This window comes from Mus caroli, chromosome 10 (genome assembly GCF_900094665.2).
Source record: "Mus caroli chromosome 10, CAROLI_EIJ_v1.1, whole genome shotgun sequence".
In the NCBI taxonomy this organism is placed as follows: Eukaryota; Metazoa; Chordata; class Mammalia; order Rodentia; family Muridae; genus Mus; species Mus caroli.
Genome location: NC_034579.1, coordinates 53,006,763 through 53,026,375, shown reverse-complemented (window position 1 = coordinate 53,026,375; position 19,613 = coordinate 53,006,763). Strand labels below are relative to the sequence as shown.

At 37.1% G+C, this 19,613-nt stretch overlaps 1 protein-coding gene across 1 annotated transcript in view; it reads right to left on the bottom strand.

The window, feature by feature from the left end:
* LOC110302686 (E3 SUMO-protein ligase RanBP2-like) overlaps nt 1-19,613 on the bottom strand; it is a 50,487-nt gene that overhangs the window by 19,499 nt on the left and 11,375 nt on the right. The window contains 12 exon segments of the mRNA XM_029482969.1: nt 3,838-3,973; nt 6,967-7,050; nt 7,142-7,321; nt 8,602-8,748; nt 8,829-8,966; nt 9,182-9,343; nt 9,881-10,004; nt 10,150-10,325; nt 10,408-10,589; nt 12,394-12,603; nt 13,834-13,921; nt 18,108-18,308. Of these exon segments, the coding sequence (XP_029338829.1) occupies nt 3,838-3,973; nt 6,967-7,050; nt 7,142-7,321; nt 8,602-8,748; nt 8,829-8,966; nt 9,182-9,343; nt 9,881-10,004; nt 10,150-10,325; nt 10,408-10,589; nt 12,394-12,603; nt 13,834-13,921; nt 18,108-18,308 (1,828 nt within the window).

Sequence of the window (19,613 nt, the reverse complement as noted above, 5' to 3'; positions counted from 1 at the left end):
ATGGTTACCACATAAACACAGCAATATGACTTTCATTTCTAGAACACATGTAAAGGTAGGTTGTCTTCTGATCTCTGCATATGCTGTGGAATGTACATATATACATACATACAGGCACGCACACATGCACACACATATGTACAAATGTTTTAAATTAACATTTAAAAACAAATTAACATCAAATTCGTTCTTTGGCTTAAAGCAGACAGGTGTGCACAAATGCATGCATGCATGCACACATACGTACATATAAATACAGATACACAAACTATATGTTCCATCTGTTCTGTGAAGTTTATAAAAGGCATTTATACTAATCGCAAAACTATAGTGGTATGCTTAATCTGTTTTACAACAGTTTTATCAGAACTAAAAACCAAAAGACCAAGCCGGGTGTGGTAGCTCACACCCTAGCACTCGGGAGGCAGAGGCAGGTGGATTTCTGAGTTCGAGGCCAGCCTGGTCTACAAAGTGAGTTCCAGGACAGCCAGGGCTATACAGAGAAACCCTGTCTTGAAAAACCAAAAAAAAAAAAAACAAAAACAAAAACAAAACAAAACACCTTTCATACTGTACATGAAGTAGAAAACTGAAATTGTGAATTAATCTTGAAAAAAGCAATAAAAAGTAGATACTTCTCCCCATTTGAATCTGAAAAACCTAATGGAGTGTTATTTTGGAACTCCCCTGGGGAGGAGCAAACAAGTATGGAAACAGGTTGATTGACATGAGGCAAGAATCTGAAAAATCTAGATAAGGGGCTAGAGACATGGCTTAACATTACCCACACTTGCTGTCCTTACAGTACAGCATACAAGCAACTCACAACTGTCTGCTATCAGCATTGTATGCCTACAGAGCACATAGATACATGCAGCCAAATAAGTATACACATACAATATATATATATACATACAATAAAAAGGACATATTTTGTCTACAATTAAAATTAGCAACTCTATCAGTGACTAGTAACTCAGTGGGACAAAAAATTAGAAGTTCTTATAAACTTAATGAACAGACAATTTGGGGGTAAAATTCAAGAGACTGTAAAATACAAAGCATGTACTATATAAAAATATTAAAACTGGTAACATAGCCGAGTGTGGTGGTGCAATCCCAGCACTCGAGAGGCAGGAGGAAGGTGGATCTCTGAGTCCGAGGCCAGCCTGGTCTACAGAGTGAGTTCCAAGACAGCCAGGGGTATACAGAGAAACCCTGTCTCGAAAAAACCATCCAAACAAACAAAAAACCTGGTAACATTTTGTTCTTACAACTCAGGCCAGGTTTTTGTATAGTTTAGAGTACAAGATGGTACTATTAGATACTAGTAATAAAAGCAAAAACAGAACTTTTAAAACACATGAAGAGTTTAGATGTATAGTTCTATTCAATGGTAGAACATATCAAGCATGTAGGAGACCCTAGGATTAAGCTTCAGCACAATAAAAAAAAGAAAAAGAAAATGAAATTTCTAGGGTTCTAACAACCCTAGAAATGTGACCAAGCATTATTTAGAGGAGCACAAACTAAAACATTAAAAAATACTGGCAGTATTTGCGTATGAGGAAATAGGGTCATGTGGTCATTTGCATACTGTGTTTTCAAAGATTTTTCAAAAAATGTTCCAAATTTAAAGTAACATTTAAAAAAAGCAGGCCACACACATACACATACACACACACATACACACACACACATGCCTTCATATATATATATTATACATATAAAATCATTTTATGTAGCCAAATAAGAATGATCAAAAAAGACAATGTTCCAAATGTTCTGATAGGGACTGGAGAGATGATTGCCCTGTAAGCTGGTAGACAGTGCACAGGAGGTTTCAGAAGGCAAGCAAGGGCTGAGCTCTACACACATACTTATCTATGTGAATTATGACATTTGAGTTTAACTTCAAAAAACTTTGCTAACACTTAGAAATCACTGCAAGAAGAACACAGTGATTTAAGTATGGCTCTATGAACCAAATGTGCTTATTTAAATTGGATCTCACTCTAACCTTCCCGGTTTGAAAGCAGTTAGAAAACATGCACTCAAGGGAACAGTGGCTCAGACCTTCAATCCCATCCTTCAAGCAGAGATCGGAGAATCACTCTAAGTTTGAAGACAGTTTTGAGTTATATATCATAGGTTCTAGACCAGCCTGGGCTCAAAGTAAAATGCTGCCCACCTACCTCCCCAATCAATATACATTACAGTTCTAGTTAAGTATCTCTTGTCCAAATTTTTGGTACCAAAGGTATTTCAGGTTTCAGAATATTTGCATATACATAAAAATGTCTTAAAAATAGAATGCAAGTACCACTAAACTCATTCATGTTTTATAAATTCATCCAGAACATATTCTGAAAGTCTCTGGATTGTTTCTGAAATGGGGCCCCTTACTCTGCAGGCCAGGCTGGCCTTGACTTGTGATCTTCCTAGCTCAGCATCTTGAGTACTAGATTATAGGCATGTCTGCCACCATACCATGCCTGGTAATTTTCAGTGATCTATATTTTGACAAGATTTTTCCACTTATAATCCTGTGACAACACACAAAAGTCTCAGGTTTTAAAGAATTACAGATTTCAGAATGTCAGAATAGGAATACCAAGTGGCACTGTATCAGACTAGAAAGTTGCTTCTCAATTAGGGGACTGCCACATCTACCACTAGCTAGTTGTATAGTAAGTAATAATAGAAAACCCTTCTAGGGGCTGGAGAGATGGCTCAGCGGTTAAGAGCACTGGCTGCATGCTCTTCCAGAGGTCCTGAGTTCAATTCCCAGCAACCACATGGTGGCTCACAACCATCTGTAATGAGCTCTGACGCCCTCTTCTGGTGTGTCTGAAGACAGCTACAGTGTACTCATATACATTAAATAAATAAATCTTTAAAAAAAAAAAGAAAACCCTTCTAAAGTTATTTTCTCATCTATAGAACCAAGTTTACCAATAGTGTTTAAAACCTGTTACTGTAATAAAATTACCTACAAGATGTACTTTTGCACATAGCTACCCACAAAAAACACTATTAATAACTTGGGCTCGTTAGGTTTACTAGATAGTAAAAAAAAATTCCATACCTACCTGCACATATACAAATACTCATAGTAATTATGTAAAGCAAGTGTCAAGAAAAACTTATTATGGAGCCAGCCGTGGGAGTACATGGCTACGAGTGGGTAGGAAGAGGTTGGTAGGTAAATAAATTTCTGCGTTTGAGGCCAGCCTGGCCTACAAAGTGAGTTCCAGGCCAGCCAGAGTGACACAGACCCTAAATAGGTGCACAGACAGACAGGGTAAATAATAAAATATAGCAAGAGAACAACTCATTATGGGCTTTCCAGTGAATAATCATATTTGAAAATAAGGGCAGGAGAGATAAAAAAAAAACACCAAAATAACTCAAGAAGTTTAAATTCTTATTAGGCACCTCTTAGTATATATAACTATATTAATTAACATGTTTCAATTTATGAAACATTTCACAGTTTAGTTACAATGTACATAAAAAGATTTAGCTTTAATATATTTAGAGTATTAAGACTTGTTTATTCTGTTTCTGATTGGATTTATAAAATTTCAGTATATTAAATACAGTGTTTTGGTAAACAAGTAGACATATTCTAGAACGTACAAAACCACAAACAAGTTAAATTCACAAGTTACCTATTTAAATGGGGGCAAGAAGGCTGAGCTGGGGTATAAATCAGAGGAACACCTATCTAGCAAGCATGAGCTCCAAAGTCTTAGTACTACAAAAAAGAAAAAGGACTTAAAAAGAGAGGCATTCTTTTATTGGGATACAGGGTTTGTTCAGCTGCCAGCTCACCTGTTAGAGGAGCCCCATGAAACGTTTGTGGCCCCTGATACCCATCAGGAGCTGGGTCTTGTCCGTAATGCTCTGCTGGCCAGCGGTGAGGCGATGCCGAGTTATTGCTACTTAGCTTCAATTCCTGCATTTCTTTCTATTTAAATAAAAAAGAAGGAAGGAATGTTAAATGTTTTCATTATACAATGCTGGAAACAGTCTCAGCAAACACTCAACACATATTGTAAACCTAAGTGGTTGGCATCATTTAGATTATACTTTCCACTGGAAAGGAGTGCCAAGAACACAACTCCTCAATTTGTGAACATCAGTCTACTCATTCACTTTAACTCTGCTCCAAAGAGCTAACTCCTGAGATCTCAGAACATTTCCATTCCATTTTTACTTACATTTATCTTCATAAAATTTAATCCATCCAAAACATTTACCTACTCAAAAAACTAAGACCTACAAATAAAACATCTTTTTCTGAGACTCACTTTCCTAAGCACTCCAAGCTACCTACTCAGCTTCCAAATTCTGGGTCTCATACATCTATATTCTTCTGATTATCAACACTGAAAATCATCTCTTAATACTTACCCACATGGAAGGTAACCAACACGTGTCCAAGTTTACAGCCAATGCTCAGAGCTACTAAAAGCAGTATATGCTCAGACCTTGTCACATACACACTCTGTCAGGTCAGTTAGTAAACAATAACCCAGACTTCAAATAGACGGAGAGAGAGACAAATGCAAGAAAGGACAGAACTGGTACCTAATCTACATCAGACTCCAAAATGTTTTCATAACAACTCTCTACTGCCAGACAAGATGGCAGAAACACTAATGCCTTCTACAAGACTACCTTATCTCTGTTACTGTATTAAATGGCCAGCATCCCAACATAAGAACTTACAAAACTTTCTCTTTTAATATGGGACTTACCAGTGAATTGTTTCTTTTTTGTTTGTTGAAACAGAGTTTCTCTATAAAGCTTGACTGTCCCAGAACATACTACGCGTACCAGGCTGACCTCAAACTGGAGATCCTGCCTCTACCTTCCACGTCCTGGAATTAAAACTATGAGCAACTACCACCTGGTTTTCTATTTCACTTTTCTCAAAAAAAAAAAAAAAAAAAAAAAAAAAAAAAAATATCTGGGTATAAAATGACTGGTAAATTTTGAAAACAGCTTCAAATTTTTGAAAACAGAATCCAACTAATTTATAATAAATGAGATCAAAAAACCTAATGTACTTGCTTTCTTGATCTAAATACTACATTAGGCAAGGTAGCTCCCCTATATAATCCCAGTGACAGGGAAAGTAAGGCAAGAAAACTGCTACAAGTTCCAAACCTTCCAGTACTATAAACAATGACGCAAACACAAAACAAACAAAGAAATGTGTTTCAAATATGTCCTTACCTCAATTTTCAAGTTCAAAATAGTCCTCACTCATCCACCTCCTTAACTCCGTCTAGACACTACACATCCACAAATAAAAAACTACAAAACATGATGGGTAGCTAGCCCTTAGTTCTAAACTTGCTATACAATACAACCATAACTGTTAATAGTGAAAGAGCTAGGGCCCCTGGGGAGCTGACAGCCTGTAAAGTGTCTGTTACACAGCGTAAGTCTGTTACACTGTGTTCAGACTCCAGTGTCCACATAAAAGCTGGGCTTAGTGATGTCAACCAAACATCCTAGCATTACAGGGTGGAGAGAGAGAATTCCCCAGAACTCACTGGTCAGTCAATCTAGCCAACTGGTGAATTGCACAATCGATAAGAATAAAATAAGGTGGAAATTAATAGAAGACAACCAGAGGTCAACATCTGTGGCCTCCACATGTACATACACATTTTAAAAAATGTGGTAACAACTGGTTTCAACAATTCTAAAACTTCATAACACATAAATTAGACAAAAGAAAAAAAACAAATTTTCCAAGAATAACTAGCGTCAAGAGTTCTGTGTAGGAACCAGTTTTCTAAGCTCACAGACAAGGTCTCCATTACATTTCCACAGAATAGTGCTAAATGACTGAAACCTGTATATTGAAAGAAACTCTAATGTGTTAGTATGGTTTATATAGCACACACACACACAAAAAATTATTGTACAAATCCAAAACTTTGTTATTTAATCAGTTTTCAAAGCTGAACACTGTTGATTATATATACCATAATAATCACCACATAGCAAAATGTACTTAGTGTAACATTAGGTATAGGAATAATTTAGTTCTTAGCCAATAGGCATTAAAAAAGATTTGTGTAATTCTAAAATTAAAAAACAAAACACTAAATGCTAGACTATAATTAAGCCATTCATATAAAAAGCATACACACACACACACACACACAATTAAGTACGGACAACTTTTCAATTCCCAATGCTAAATTTGATATACTTTCTCAACAGACATGCTGAGAAATGAATTAACACAAAATAGTATGATAGTGTATAGTAGTACAAGTTACTCATGTGGGATAACAGAAACCAAATTATGTTTTACATAAAAATTTATCTTAAAAGACTTGCAGGGGGAGGGTATGGGGGACTTGAAATGTAAATGAAGAAAATACCTAATTAAAAAAAAAAAAAAAAAAAAGACGGGGGATGGAGAGATGGCTCAGTGGTGAAGAGCACCGACTGCTATTCCGAAGGCCCTGAGTTCAAATCCCAGCAACCACATGGTGGCTCACAACCATCCATAACAAGATCTGGCACCCTCTTCTGGAGTGTCTTAAGACAGCTACCGTGTATTTACATATAATTAATAAATAAGTCTTTAAAAAAAAAAAAGACTTGCATCTCATGTGGAAATAGTAATTTAGAAAATACGGTTAAGAGTCAAGAGAAACTGATTCTATAAACTATACTAAGGGTACACTTTGATGAACTGTAAGAAAGGAGGGGGGTGAGGGGCAGAGAGGGAGAGAAATGAACTTGAAGCCAGGTGTGGTAGTGAAAACACTTAATGCCAGTACTCAGGAGGCAAAGGCCAGCCCAGTGGACAGAGACAGGGCAGCCAGGGTTACAAAGAAAAACTTTTGTCTTGCAAAACCAAAGTAAGGAACTGATTAGAGAAAAAAAAATCTTAGCATGAGAGTTACATTGAACCAAACTAAATGTTACCTTAATGGCCTCTACTTGCTGGCAGATCATTTTCAGTAAAGAATTTTGATCTTCTGCCCATCGAGGTGGTGTTTTTGGAGAATACTAGACATACAAACACACGAATATGTTAACAGTGTTTACAACATGTAGAAAACAACCTCATAGTACAATGATTCCTTTCCATTCTACTTGCCTTGTAACTTTTACTTGGTGATAGAGAATATTTGGTAGGAGATGGTGTTGAATGCTTCAACTCTGAGTCAGCACTTCGCCAGCAACCATTTTTATAGAGAGTACCTCCTTCACTGTAGTCTTCAAGTTCCTGCATAACTGAGTTCAGCATCTCTTTTACAGACTCAAGAGGAACAGGCAACTGAAAAAGAAAATGCCTTAGTTTGCAAAAATCATGCTAAAATAGCTTAGAAATAAAGACCCAATTTTAAGCTGTTCGCATTTCCCTTATTTTCTTTATTTGAGTCAGGAACTCACTTTGTAGCCCAGGGTACCCTTGACTTCTCAGTCCTTACTCAGCCTTTGAAGTGTGAAGACTATGTGTGTACCACAGCACATTTTAACAAGCATCTTAGTACATGTTAAGTTATACATATAAAAGCATTGCAGAATATAAAGTCTAAGTTGTCCTATCACATTTGTAAGTCATAGTAACAAAGAAAAGTGAACTTAGAAAGCTTTTCCATATGGAAGTTACACATTCTTCTCAGATACTTTGTACAGAGTGAAATATAGATGCTGAAATACACCAGACAATATAATCCTAAGATCAGCAATACACATTAATAAACAAAATACTCAGAAAGAAGGCTAAACAGAAAACCACTTTGAGTGTGAAACTGCTGAGAGCTAGTCCATAGGAAATAATAAGGAAAAAATGCTGATTTTACATAACCAAAATTCATTAAGAACTAGTCCTCGAGCCTGGCCTGGTGGCGCATGCCTTTAATCCCAGCACTTGGGAGGCAGAGGCAGGCGGATTTCTGAGTTCGAGGCCAGCCTGGTCTACAGAGTGAGTTCCAGGACAACACAGAAAAACCCTGTCTCGAAAAAAAAAAAAAAACTAGTCCTCAAGTTATCATATTCATTTTGATTACATGAAAAAAAGACAAAATTACTGTCTTAGAAATCAGTATGTACTTAGATAGCAAAGTTGTTGTGTAGGTAGGTGAGTGTGTGAGTGCAAGCAAGCTAGATATTTACGTATGCATGGCAGGAATGTGCACATGCGTGCATGTGGAAGCCAGAGATTGATACCAACTATTTTCTTTGATCACTTGATCTCCACCTTATATACTTGATCTCCACCTTATATATGGAACCATGGACTCTACATCCTGAGCTTCTTCATCTAATCTAACTAGTAAGCTTACTCAAGGGATGTCCTATCATGGCCACCTAGAATTTACTTGAGCACTGAGTGGCCAATCTAGACCCTCACACTTGTGCAATCTTCCCAACCCCAACTGCCAATACCAAAGCTAAGCTAAAAGAACACTTACCATTCGTACACATTCACACTACACACATGCTCCTAGCACATCTATCATAAGTGATACTTAGAGACATAAGAAATGCCTACATTTAAAGCCTGGGCAGTTATCAACAATACTAAACATCAGACAACAGCCAGCAACTTACTTTCTGAACCACAGAAGTATTTGAATCACTATCATCTAAAATCCTTATCAGGTAGTCCCTAGTCTTTCTCAGATAATTTTTGCATTCTTCTTGTTCTTCAGGAGACAAGGCATCATTTTCAATGTCTTCTGCTTTCCTGTGAAAAATCTACACAAAATACAATTAGATTTTCAAAGCAAGCAAGCAAGCAAACAAACAAAACTCAATTCAATTCTCACATCACTTACCAGTGCAAGATTCCAATAAGAAACTACATTTTTAATAGATTCAAAAGCAGTCATAGCATCTTCTATATTTCCATTAACAGCATCCAATATAGCAAAAGTTATGTGTGCATCTTCTTCATATTCACCAATTTCAGATGCCTAAATACATTTATTATTAGTTAAACTGCTTCAAACACAAATTTCCAAAGATTACATTTTATCTTAAGAAAATTAACATTTCATTAGTCATAATTCTTGTCAGCTACAAGATTTAGAAAGCAAAACTATCATAAAAAGGCAACACAATTTGCTTAGTTATTTTCTATATGTGTATAAATTACATAAGTAATCAGTTCATTAGCATTCTTTATTACCTGAATATCCACACTATGGAAATGTTTAAACAGAGGATCAATAGGTTCAGGAATACTATTCTTCTTTCTGATCATCTTCAACAATGGTAAAACTTTCCTCCAATAATGAACACTTCTGCCTATGTATTCCCGTTGATCATAAAAAGAATTAAGACTGCTGCCCTAAAATAGAAAGTCAGAAGTCCGCAACATGATAACTGTTTTTGAGAAACCGGGAAAACTTTCAAATTAAAATTAAGTAGAGAATCAAAAGGAAAAGTTATTAACTGCCTACAACAGGCAGCCCAATCTATTTTCAAGAGCTGCCATTTTTAAGTGGCATGGTGGCACACAACTGGCTCACAACCTTGTATCTGGGATGTAGAAGCAAGCAAATTGGAAGTTTCAAGTCATCCCTGGCCATTTATCAAGTTCAAGGCCAGCTAGGCTATGTGAGACTATGTATCATATTTCCTCTGTAACAACACCCTGCAATGAAACCTGACATTTTTAGAGAACCAAAGTCTGCCTCTGAAAGTAACACTTTGGTCAAAAAGCTAAAGAGCCACATCTACTCTGATATACAAGGCATACTACTAGTATTAGCACTAGTCAGCAGTTTACTAATTACTTTTGTGTAAGCAATTAACTTTATTACAGTAAAACACTTTTATTTAAGCCAAAGTTCTCTTTTAAAAATTAACATTTCAATGAACTCACTGTTTTTTGAAGACTCTGGGCCCAATGCACAAGCAGAGCAGGTTGAAGGCCGTGCTTTTCCTGGCCTCTCAGACTGTTTATTTCACGTTGAACTAGAAGTCGCAATTTTGCTGAGGTTCCAGGTCTTAAAAAAATAAGTTTAATTGAATTATTTTAAAGAAATGTAGTTCAGCACTTACATATATGTTAAGTGTCACATGACAATTAAACTAAAGCCTTAGTAAAACTCGGGCCCTAATCTAAAGGATTATCACTGTTTTACTACTTACAAGGCCTTTCTGTGAATCAGAGTACAAACTGCATCCCACCATGTCTTCTGTCTTTCTGTACAAAGCTGTCTGCACACAGGAAGTGGCAAACACAATGGTTGATAGGAAGTGTGGTGAGAATTACACTTCTCCTTTAACTGTAAGTGACTGGTATATATAACTCCAAGTAAGAATACCTGTTTGATTTTAAAAAATAGTAAGTTAGAAAAACAAATTACAAACACTAAAATTATTTAATTAATTATCATCATTGCTTACTTCAAGATCTAAAATACATATTGATTCAGGTGCATTTGTTTCAAGCCTTGACGTCTCCTGAGGCAAATGGTGGAAGAGCTGTTTTAACCATTTTCGAATTGCTGGTAAAGTAGACAGTGAATTCCATTGTAAGCCAAGCCAGGTAAGGTGCTGAAGACTACCATTATGTGCTCGAACGGCACCTGAAACAGAGGGGGAAAAACTGCCATGTATGATACATTTTCTTTGGGTCTTTAGATTACAAAAATAAACAACTAATTTAGCAAAAAAATTTAATTACAAACATTTTTCTGTTTCAAAACTGAGGAACAGAATAGCAAAAATTTTCACATTTTTATTGAATATATTCATACTTTTAAAAACTTTGTTTTTCCAAGACAGGGTTTCTATATGCAGCCAGTTTGTCTCGAAACTCACATGCTATGGCCTTGAACTCAAGAGATCTACCTACCTCTGCCTTCTGAATGTTGGGACTAAGGGAATATGCCACCATGCCCAGCTACACTTTATAAATTTTAATAAGAAATGGTGTAAATGAAAAAGGTTTTCTACGCCATCTAAGAAAATAAGACCCATCAAGAAAGTTTAAAAAATTAAACTTAAAAAACTTAAAAATTTATAAAACTAAACTGTCAAAGACTAATGTGCACTTTATATTATTATTATTAAAAAGTTTCAAGATTTTCCTTTCAATAAGGAGTAATTAAATAACAATGGAATACTTAATTTATGAGCATATTTAAAAAAACATGTTTTCTTCTATAAGAAATCTAATACTGAAAAAGCTTATGAAATTCTGGAAGTAAAAAAAAGTCCAACTTTCCTAGAAACGATAACACTTCTAGCAATTTGCAAGAAAAAAAAATCTGTCTCAGTAGTTTCATTTTTAGGAATCTCCAAGGAATTAATTTCAAAACACATACTATCTATTAATGAAGTTCTCTAACACACTGCCCTTTTGTGATCCTCACTGCCCATCTGAAAAAATAAAGCTATTCAGTTTGTACAAGGGCCCTAAAAAGGTCAGCAGACTAGCAAAGTGGTCCAGATTTATAGGAAGAAATAGGTCATCTACACTGACTAGGTATAGCAAGAAAAGGCTAATGGCACTCCTGTCCAAATAAGTATGCACCCCAGCAGGGTGGCTGTCACAAAGATAAAAAAAAAAAAAAAAGGCACCCTAGAACATAAACAAGGGAAAAAAGGGCAAATATAAGGAAGAAAACCATGGAGAAGATGCAAAGGTAGAAAAATCTTAAATACAACTTTCATTAAAACCTGGTTAAATGAGGCCAGGTGTAGTAGAGTATACCATTAATATCAGCACTTCAGAGGCAGAGCAGTCGGATCTCTGAGTTCAAGGCCATCACTTACATAGCTAATTGCAGGCCAGACAAGACTATATATAGTGAGACCCTGTTTCAAAGCAAGCAAAAAGATCCTGTTTAAAGTTCTTAGTAGTATTATTTAACAGTAGTAAAAACTGTAAATAAATTAAATGTTGAATAATACAAAGTACCTAGCAAACAACATATACATACAGATATATACATACATACTATAGGATAGAAAATTCACAAAAGCAAGACATATATAAATATTTATTTATAAATAATTATTTTGCCAGGCAGTGGTGGCACACACCTTTAATCACAGCACTCAGGAGGCAAAAAACAGGCAGATCTATTAATTCAAGGCCAGCCTGGTCTACAGAGCAAATTCTAGGAGAGCCTGGGATACACAAAAAAAAATTCTGTCTAGAGAGAGAGAGAGAGAGAGAGAGAGAGCGAGCGAGACAGAGAGAGACAGAAAAGTAAAGATAAAAACAAGCAAATATTTCAAAGAAAAATAATGTGTCATTTACACCCATACATCTATTTTCTGTAAACTAAACCTAGAAAGAATCCAAAATATATTATTACTGTTGAGCCTTCCTGGTAGAAACAGATTATGATGAAGAATGTTTCTTTGAAAGACGCAACTCACCAGTATCATATCTAGCCAAGTCATCAGGGTCTGGCACTTGTCCATCAAGGTTTCCAATATCATCATTCCCAAGAAAGGATCTCTCCTTGGATGACGGATTGGAAAACAGAGCATCACAGAGAGCAGACTGGCCACTTTTGTTAGCAAAAGATTCCACAACTTCCTTTAGAAAGTCTTGCTTGCCACGACTTAAGTTTAACAACATGTGCCCTGAAAAACAAATTATTCCCATCATTGTATATATAATGAAACAATTACTTACTCCTGTCTCTTAATCATTTCATTGAGACATCCAAGAAGAAATTAACAAGGTTATCTGAAACCCCATTTTCCAACCTCCAAATCAGAGCTGGTCAACAAAAATAGTACTTTATCAAAAATAAACAATACAGGTTTCACGGTATCTGTCAACATAAAGTAAAACAAACAGAAGGGGAAATAAAATGAATTTAAAAATGCTAAAGGTCTTATCATTTAGATAGTAAATATAGGAATTAAGAGACCTTCCAACAACAGCCAAGAACCAAGCCCCAATGCTCTGATATGACACCCTGATGACTAAAACTCTAATGGCTAAAACTGGGTTCTCAGATTCTTGCTGTTTTTAAAGAACATTAATGAAATACCAATATGTAGGTTCTACCGGATTTTTTTTTATTCCACAAGTTCAGGATAAGGATTTAAGCCAGTACTTGGATTAAATACTATTACATATTACACCATGGATGGACCCCCAAAAATATAGGAAATATATAGTTACGAAGCATTTTCTATCATTCTATTTAGGCAATTAAAGACTGTCCCCACAGAGCAGTGTCTCCAAGCAGTAGTGTTAAACAACATTTGGCTACAGAAATGTTTTGCACACTCGAGAGGGATGCTCTAACACCCAGATAGAGCAGGTATGTCCACTGGGAAGCAAACAAAACTAAGTAGGTTCTTAGTTTTAAAGAAGGCAATGGGGATTTAGCTTAGTCCTAGCCTATCAAGTACAGAGTCCTAGGTTCAGTCCTCAGCCCACACCCTCTGGGGGGAGCAAAGTGGGGCAGATATAATGTCTTATTTTTTTCCTAATCTCTGCTATGCATAACACCTTTGTCAAAGTATGAACAAGTATGAATATAGCAAAATGTGGCAAAAATAAGCCAAGTAATTATGGAGGATTATCTAAGGATACTATAAAGACTTTAACTAAAGAAGCCTAAAGAAAGTTTGAATCTTAGGATGGCAAGATGGCTCAACTTTAAGAGCATGTGCCACTAAGTCTGAGGACCTGAGTTCAACCCCAGAGTCCACATGGTAAAGACAGAATCAACTCCTAAGTGATGTACAGTATGAGTGAGTACGCATACAACTCATACACACAAATAAATAAATGTAAGGAAAAAAATTTAAATGTTTTATCATTTCAGAATTTAATCAGTTAAAATATTATGTTACCTGACTGGCTAAGGCGATCATGGGCCATCGTTTCCAGTAGATTTTGTCCAGCTTCTCCTTTTATTAATTTAACCTTTGGTCTTGGAACCTGACAATTTTAGAATAAAAGTAATTTAATTCAATGATACCCATATTCCCAACACTTAGATGTTCCTTTCCATACTATTTCTTAAATAATCTCCAGTTAATTAGAAAATAACCTATTTTTATACAAGCTTGCAATCCCACCAACAATGAAGGAGTGTTCCTCTTTCTCCACATCCTCGCCAGCATCTGCTGTCACCTGAATTTTTCATCTTAGCCATTCTGACTGGTGTGAGGTAGAATCTCAGGGTTATTTTGATTTGCATTTCCCTGATGATTAAGGATGTTGAACATTTTTTCAGGTGCTTCTGTGCCATTCGGTATTTCTCAGGTGAGAATTCTTTGTTCAGCTCTGAGCCCCATTTTTTAATGGGGTTATTTGATTTTCTGGAGTCCACCTTCTTGAGTTCTTTATATATATTGGATATTAGTCCTCTATCTGATTTAGGATAGGTAAAGATCCTTTCCCAATCTGTTGCTGGTAGGATTGCAAGCTTGTACAACCACTCTGGAAATCAGTCTGGCGGTTCCTAAGAAAATTGGACATAGTACTACCGGAGGATCCCGCAATACCTCTCCTGGGCATATATCCAGAAGATGTCCCAACCAGTAAGAAGGACACATGCTCCACTATGTTCATAGCAGCCTTATTTATAATAGCCAGAAGCTGGAAAGAACCCAGATGCCCCTCAACAGAGGAATGGATACAGAAAATGTGGTACATTTACACAATGGAGTACTACTCAGCTATTAAAAAGAATGAATTTATGAAATTCCTAGGCAAATGGATGGACCTAGAGGGCATCATCCTGAGTGAGGTAACCCAATCACAAAGGAACTCACACAATATGTACTCACTGATAAGTGGATATTAGCCCAGAAACTTAGGATACCCAAGATATAAGATACAATTTGCTAAACGCATGAAACTCAAGAAGAATGAAGACAAAGTGTGGACACTGTGCCCCTTCTTAGAATTGGGAACAAAACACCCAGGGAAGGAGTTACAGAGACAAAGTTTGGAGCTGTGACGAAAGGATGGACCATCTAGAGACTGCCATANCCGGGGATCCATCCCATAATCAGCTTCCAAACGCTGACACCATTGCATACACTAGCAAGATTTTGCTGAAAGGACCCAGATAATAGCTGTCTCTTGTGAGACTATGCTGGGGCCTAGCAAACACCAAAGTGGATGCTCAGAGTCAGCTATTGGATGGATCAGAGGGCCCCCAATGGAGGAGCTAGAGAAAGTACCCAAGGATCTAAAGGGATCTGCAACCCTATAGGTGGAACAACATGATGAACTAACCAGTACCCCGGAGCTCTTTACTCCAGCTGCATATGTATCAAAAGATGGCCTAGTCGGCCATCACTGGAAAGAGAGGCCCACTGGACTTGCAAACTTTTTATGCCCCAGTACAGGGGAACACCAGGGCCAAAAAGTGGGAGTGGGTGGGTAGAGGAGTGGGGGGAGGGGGGGCATGGAGGACTTTTGGGATAGCATTGGAAATGTAAATGAGGAAAATACCTAAAATATAAAAAAAAAAAAGAACCTATTTTTAAAAAAAGTACCAAGAGTATTTTAATTAGGGTATAGTAGATAGCAGAAGAATCTATTGTGAGTTCAAGGCCTGCCTGTGCTAGACACAGACTTCCAAACAAACCAAGGCTATGAAAATCTTGTCAAACACCTTGAACATGGAGAAGGGGAGCAGGTGCCTAACTAGAGCCTTCAGTCCTACAGAATAGTGTTCATAGTACTGGAAGATATTCTTCACACTACCAAAGGAGAATGGTAAACACCAACTGTGATGGTTTGTATATACTTGGCCCAGGGAGTGGTACTATTAGAAGGTGTGGCTTTGTTTGGGTAGGTGTGGCCTCATTGGAGGAAGTGTGTCCCTGTGGGCATTAGCTTCAAGAGCCTCATCCATCCTAGCTGCTTGGAAGCCAGTGTTCTGCTAGCAGCCTTTAAAAGAAGATGTACACCTCTCAGCTCCTCCTGCACTATGCCTGCCTGGATGCTGCCATGCTCGATAATGCACTGAGCCTCTGAACCTGGAGGCCAGCCCCAATTAACTGTCTTTCTATGAAGAGTTCTTGGTCACTGTATCTGTGCATAGCAATGAAACTAAGATACCAACCCAGCCACACACCCTTCACTCTACAAAGGTGACCTGCCTGCAAGATACACTGACAGTGTACAAAGCTTGCCACCGAGTAACTGATCTGACTTAAGCCTCCTCACTCCATTAGATGAAACCTATGCCCAATGCGACCTGGGTGACTAAGACTAAATAGGCCAATGATCTAGGGAAAAACCAAGTACTACTGCTCTGCTAAAGGAATGCTGCAATAAAATGGATCCTAACAACCTTCTGCTATACTCATAGATCACTGCATGGCTCAACTAACATCAGAGAAGCTGTCTCCTGCACCAGATGGAAGCAAATGAAGACCCACAGTCAGACACTATACAAAGAATGAAACACCTAGGAACACTCAGCCCTAAAAAAGTAATGTTCCAATCAAATCCCTTCCCACTCAGGGCTCAGGGAACATTACAGAAGAGGCAGCAGAAAGAGTCTAAGAGCCAGGATATAAAAAAGGAAGCCAAGGAATCAAGGCCTTCTAGATACAACAGGGCTGGCGCACATATGAACTCACAGAGACTGTGACACCTGCACAGGGCTTGCATGGATCTGCACCCCATAAGGTCCCAGAGCTGAAAGTGAATAAATATCTCATTCCTAACCCTGAAGCTATCTCCAATTGACTGCCACTTGCAAATGAAAGTTTCCTCCAAGACAGTGTCACTGAAGAAACAGACCACTCTTACTGGTAGGCCCCATGGCCAGCATTAGGCCACAAAAAGAACAGCATATTTGAAGGTTCTTTCTCTCATGTTATGTCAGGGAAGTTTTTTGTTTGTTTCTTTTTTTTAACCTTACAGGTCCTTTGCACATAATTATGGCTTCCAGTTTGGGACTTTTATAAGAATTCTAAGTGTGCAAATATGAGTGTCACTACATCTATACCCTTTTTGTGCTTTTTCTTTGGTTCTTCTTCATCTTGTTTTATCATATTCCAATTTTTTGTTTTTATTTTACTATTTTTGTCTATTATTCCTTAGATGTCTGTTTTTCTATTGAAGACAGAAAGTGTGTGGATCAAGATGAAAAGACAGGAAGGAACTGAGGGTAGTAAGGGAAGGAAAAATAACCAGAGTATACTGAATAAAAGTAGCTTCAATTGAAAAAAGCTTGCCAAAGGAAACAGACAGAGAGGGATAGGAGCATAAGAGAAAGGGGAGAGAAAGAGAAAGAAGAAAAGAGCAAAAGAAGGAGAGGAGAGGGAGAGTGGGGAGAAAAACAAATATGTGAAGGGAAAGAGGAAAGGGGAGAGAAAGGTAGAAAGGGAAAGAAGGGAAGAAGAGAAAGTGGAAGGACGGAGGGAGGGAAGGTCATCGCCCTATATAACCTTTTGAATCAGGCTTAGCCCATATGCAATTTCATCTTTAGAGGCTGGAGAGATGGTTCAGTAGTTAAGAACAGTAGCTGCCCTGGGCGCTGGTGGCGCATGCCTTTAATCCCAGCACTTGGGAGGCAGAGGCAGGTGGATTTCTGAGTTCAAGGCCAGCCTGGTCTACAAAGTGAGTTCCAGGACAGCCAGGGCTACACAGAGAAACCCTGTCTTGAAAAAACAAACAAACAAAAAAACAAAAACAAAAAAAGAACAGTAGCCGCTCTTACAGAGAACTTGGGTTCAATTTCCAGTACCCACATGGCAGCTCACAACTGTAATTCTAGTTCCAAGAGATCCAACAGCCTCATACAGACATATGCAAGCAAAACACCAGTGTCATGAAATAAAAATAAAACATTAATAATAAAATTTCATTTTTAATATTATGTTCCTAGAGATGGCCAAGCTAAAAGAACAAATGCTTCAAGATGATCTACAAATAAATAAGCCCAATATAGAATGTCCACAAGAATGCATTAACACCTGCTTCACCTATCTAAACAATGCACTGACCTTGTTATAATTATTTATCAAATTAGCTTTTATCCTAATTTTAACACAATATTTATTCACATATTTTTATTATACACTATGACATTAACTATAAGAAACACAACAGTCTTCTTGAAATAATAAATACACCTAAAACTGGAAAAGCTTACCTGAAATGCTACAAGATAGCACAATGCAGCCAGCTCAGAAAGAGCTCGCCACTGAATGTCACTCTGCTCACCCATCTTCAAAAGCAGAGAGCCAACATGCATGTAGAAATGTCCTTTCGTTTCTAGGAAAGTAGCTGATAGCTCATCATTTCCACCCACAGAAGACTTCACAGACTGAAGAGCACTATCAAAACTGTAAAATTAAAAGAGTAAGCAGGTACTCCACACCTAAAACAATGTGACTAATCAGTTTCATTATTTAATTCAAAATAAAATTACTAAGACCTATGTTAAATTTCATCTTTTTCATTCACACTTCACAGATGAAGCACCCTAGTGGATAATCACACATCAAAGAGCTAGTAGGAATTTTCACCCAGCACTCTACAAGGATATCCTACTCCAAAATAGCTATTAGTTACACAAAAAGAAACAAATCAAATTATTGATAAAATGTGAATATCCAATATTAAATGAGAATAAGACATAGTTCAGAAATTTTTATTTTATATTTTAACTAACATTTTTAAAATCTAGTAGTGACCAATCCCTACAAGTTTCACACTGTGTGAAGGATTATTTTAAAGCAGCTTATCTCAAGAAATGAGAACAACAGACTTTCTACCAAATAATGTCTGAGGATTTCTATGGGTTCTCAAAGATCTCTTAGGGAATTCCTTGAGGTTAAAACAATTTTTGTAGTAATAGTAAGAAACAAGAAATGTTTTGTCCTTTATTCTTTTCCCCACACATGTCTAAATGAATTTTCAGAGAATTCAAATATGAAACATAATGACATAGTTGAGAACTTAGCGGTGTTCAATTAAGACAGATGTTACATAACCAAAATGTATAACAATGTCTTATTTTCTCACAACTTTGTTGTTAACTTTTAGGGTCTTTCTCTTTAGCTCTGGCTGTCCTGGAACTCATTCTCTAGACCAGGCTGGCCACAAACTCAAGAAATCTGCCTGTCTCTGCATTCTGACTGCTAGGATTAAAGTCAAGCGAATTTTGGCACCTCTGTCCAGTGAATCCTTTATTTTCAAAGTAGTGATCCATAAACTCCTATCAGCCCGTCCTTACACAAATACAAAGCGATGTTTTTGTGATATGAAATTTGGTTCAAAAAATTTTTTAAAGTGGGGGTAGTAGGGTGAACATGAAAACTTGTTATGTCTGAATTACTGTGTTCCTAAGCCAAAACAATGTTTTCCAAAATATAGTGACGCTAAATGCTTATGTTAGCAAATCTCTGAACCTGGCCACTGAAAGACAAAGAACTTTCCTTCATGGGTTTTACTCAAAATTACATTAGAAATAAAAAGTGACAGCCAGAACATTCATTTGGCTGTACTATTTTTTTTTTTTTTTAATTATAGGTAAGTACACTGTAGCTGTCCTCAGACACTCCAGAAGAGGGCGCCAGATCTCATTACGGATGGTTGTGAGCCACCATGTGGTTGCTGGGATTTGAACTCTGGACCTTCGGAAGAGCAGTCGGGT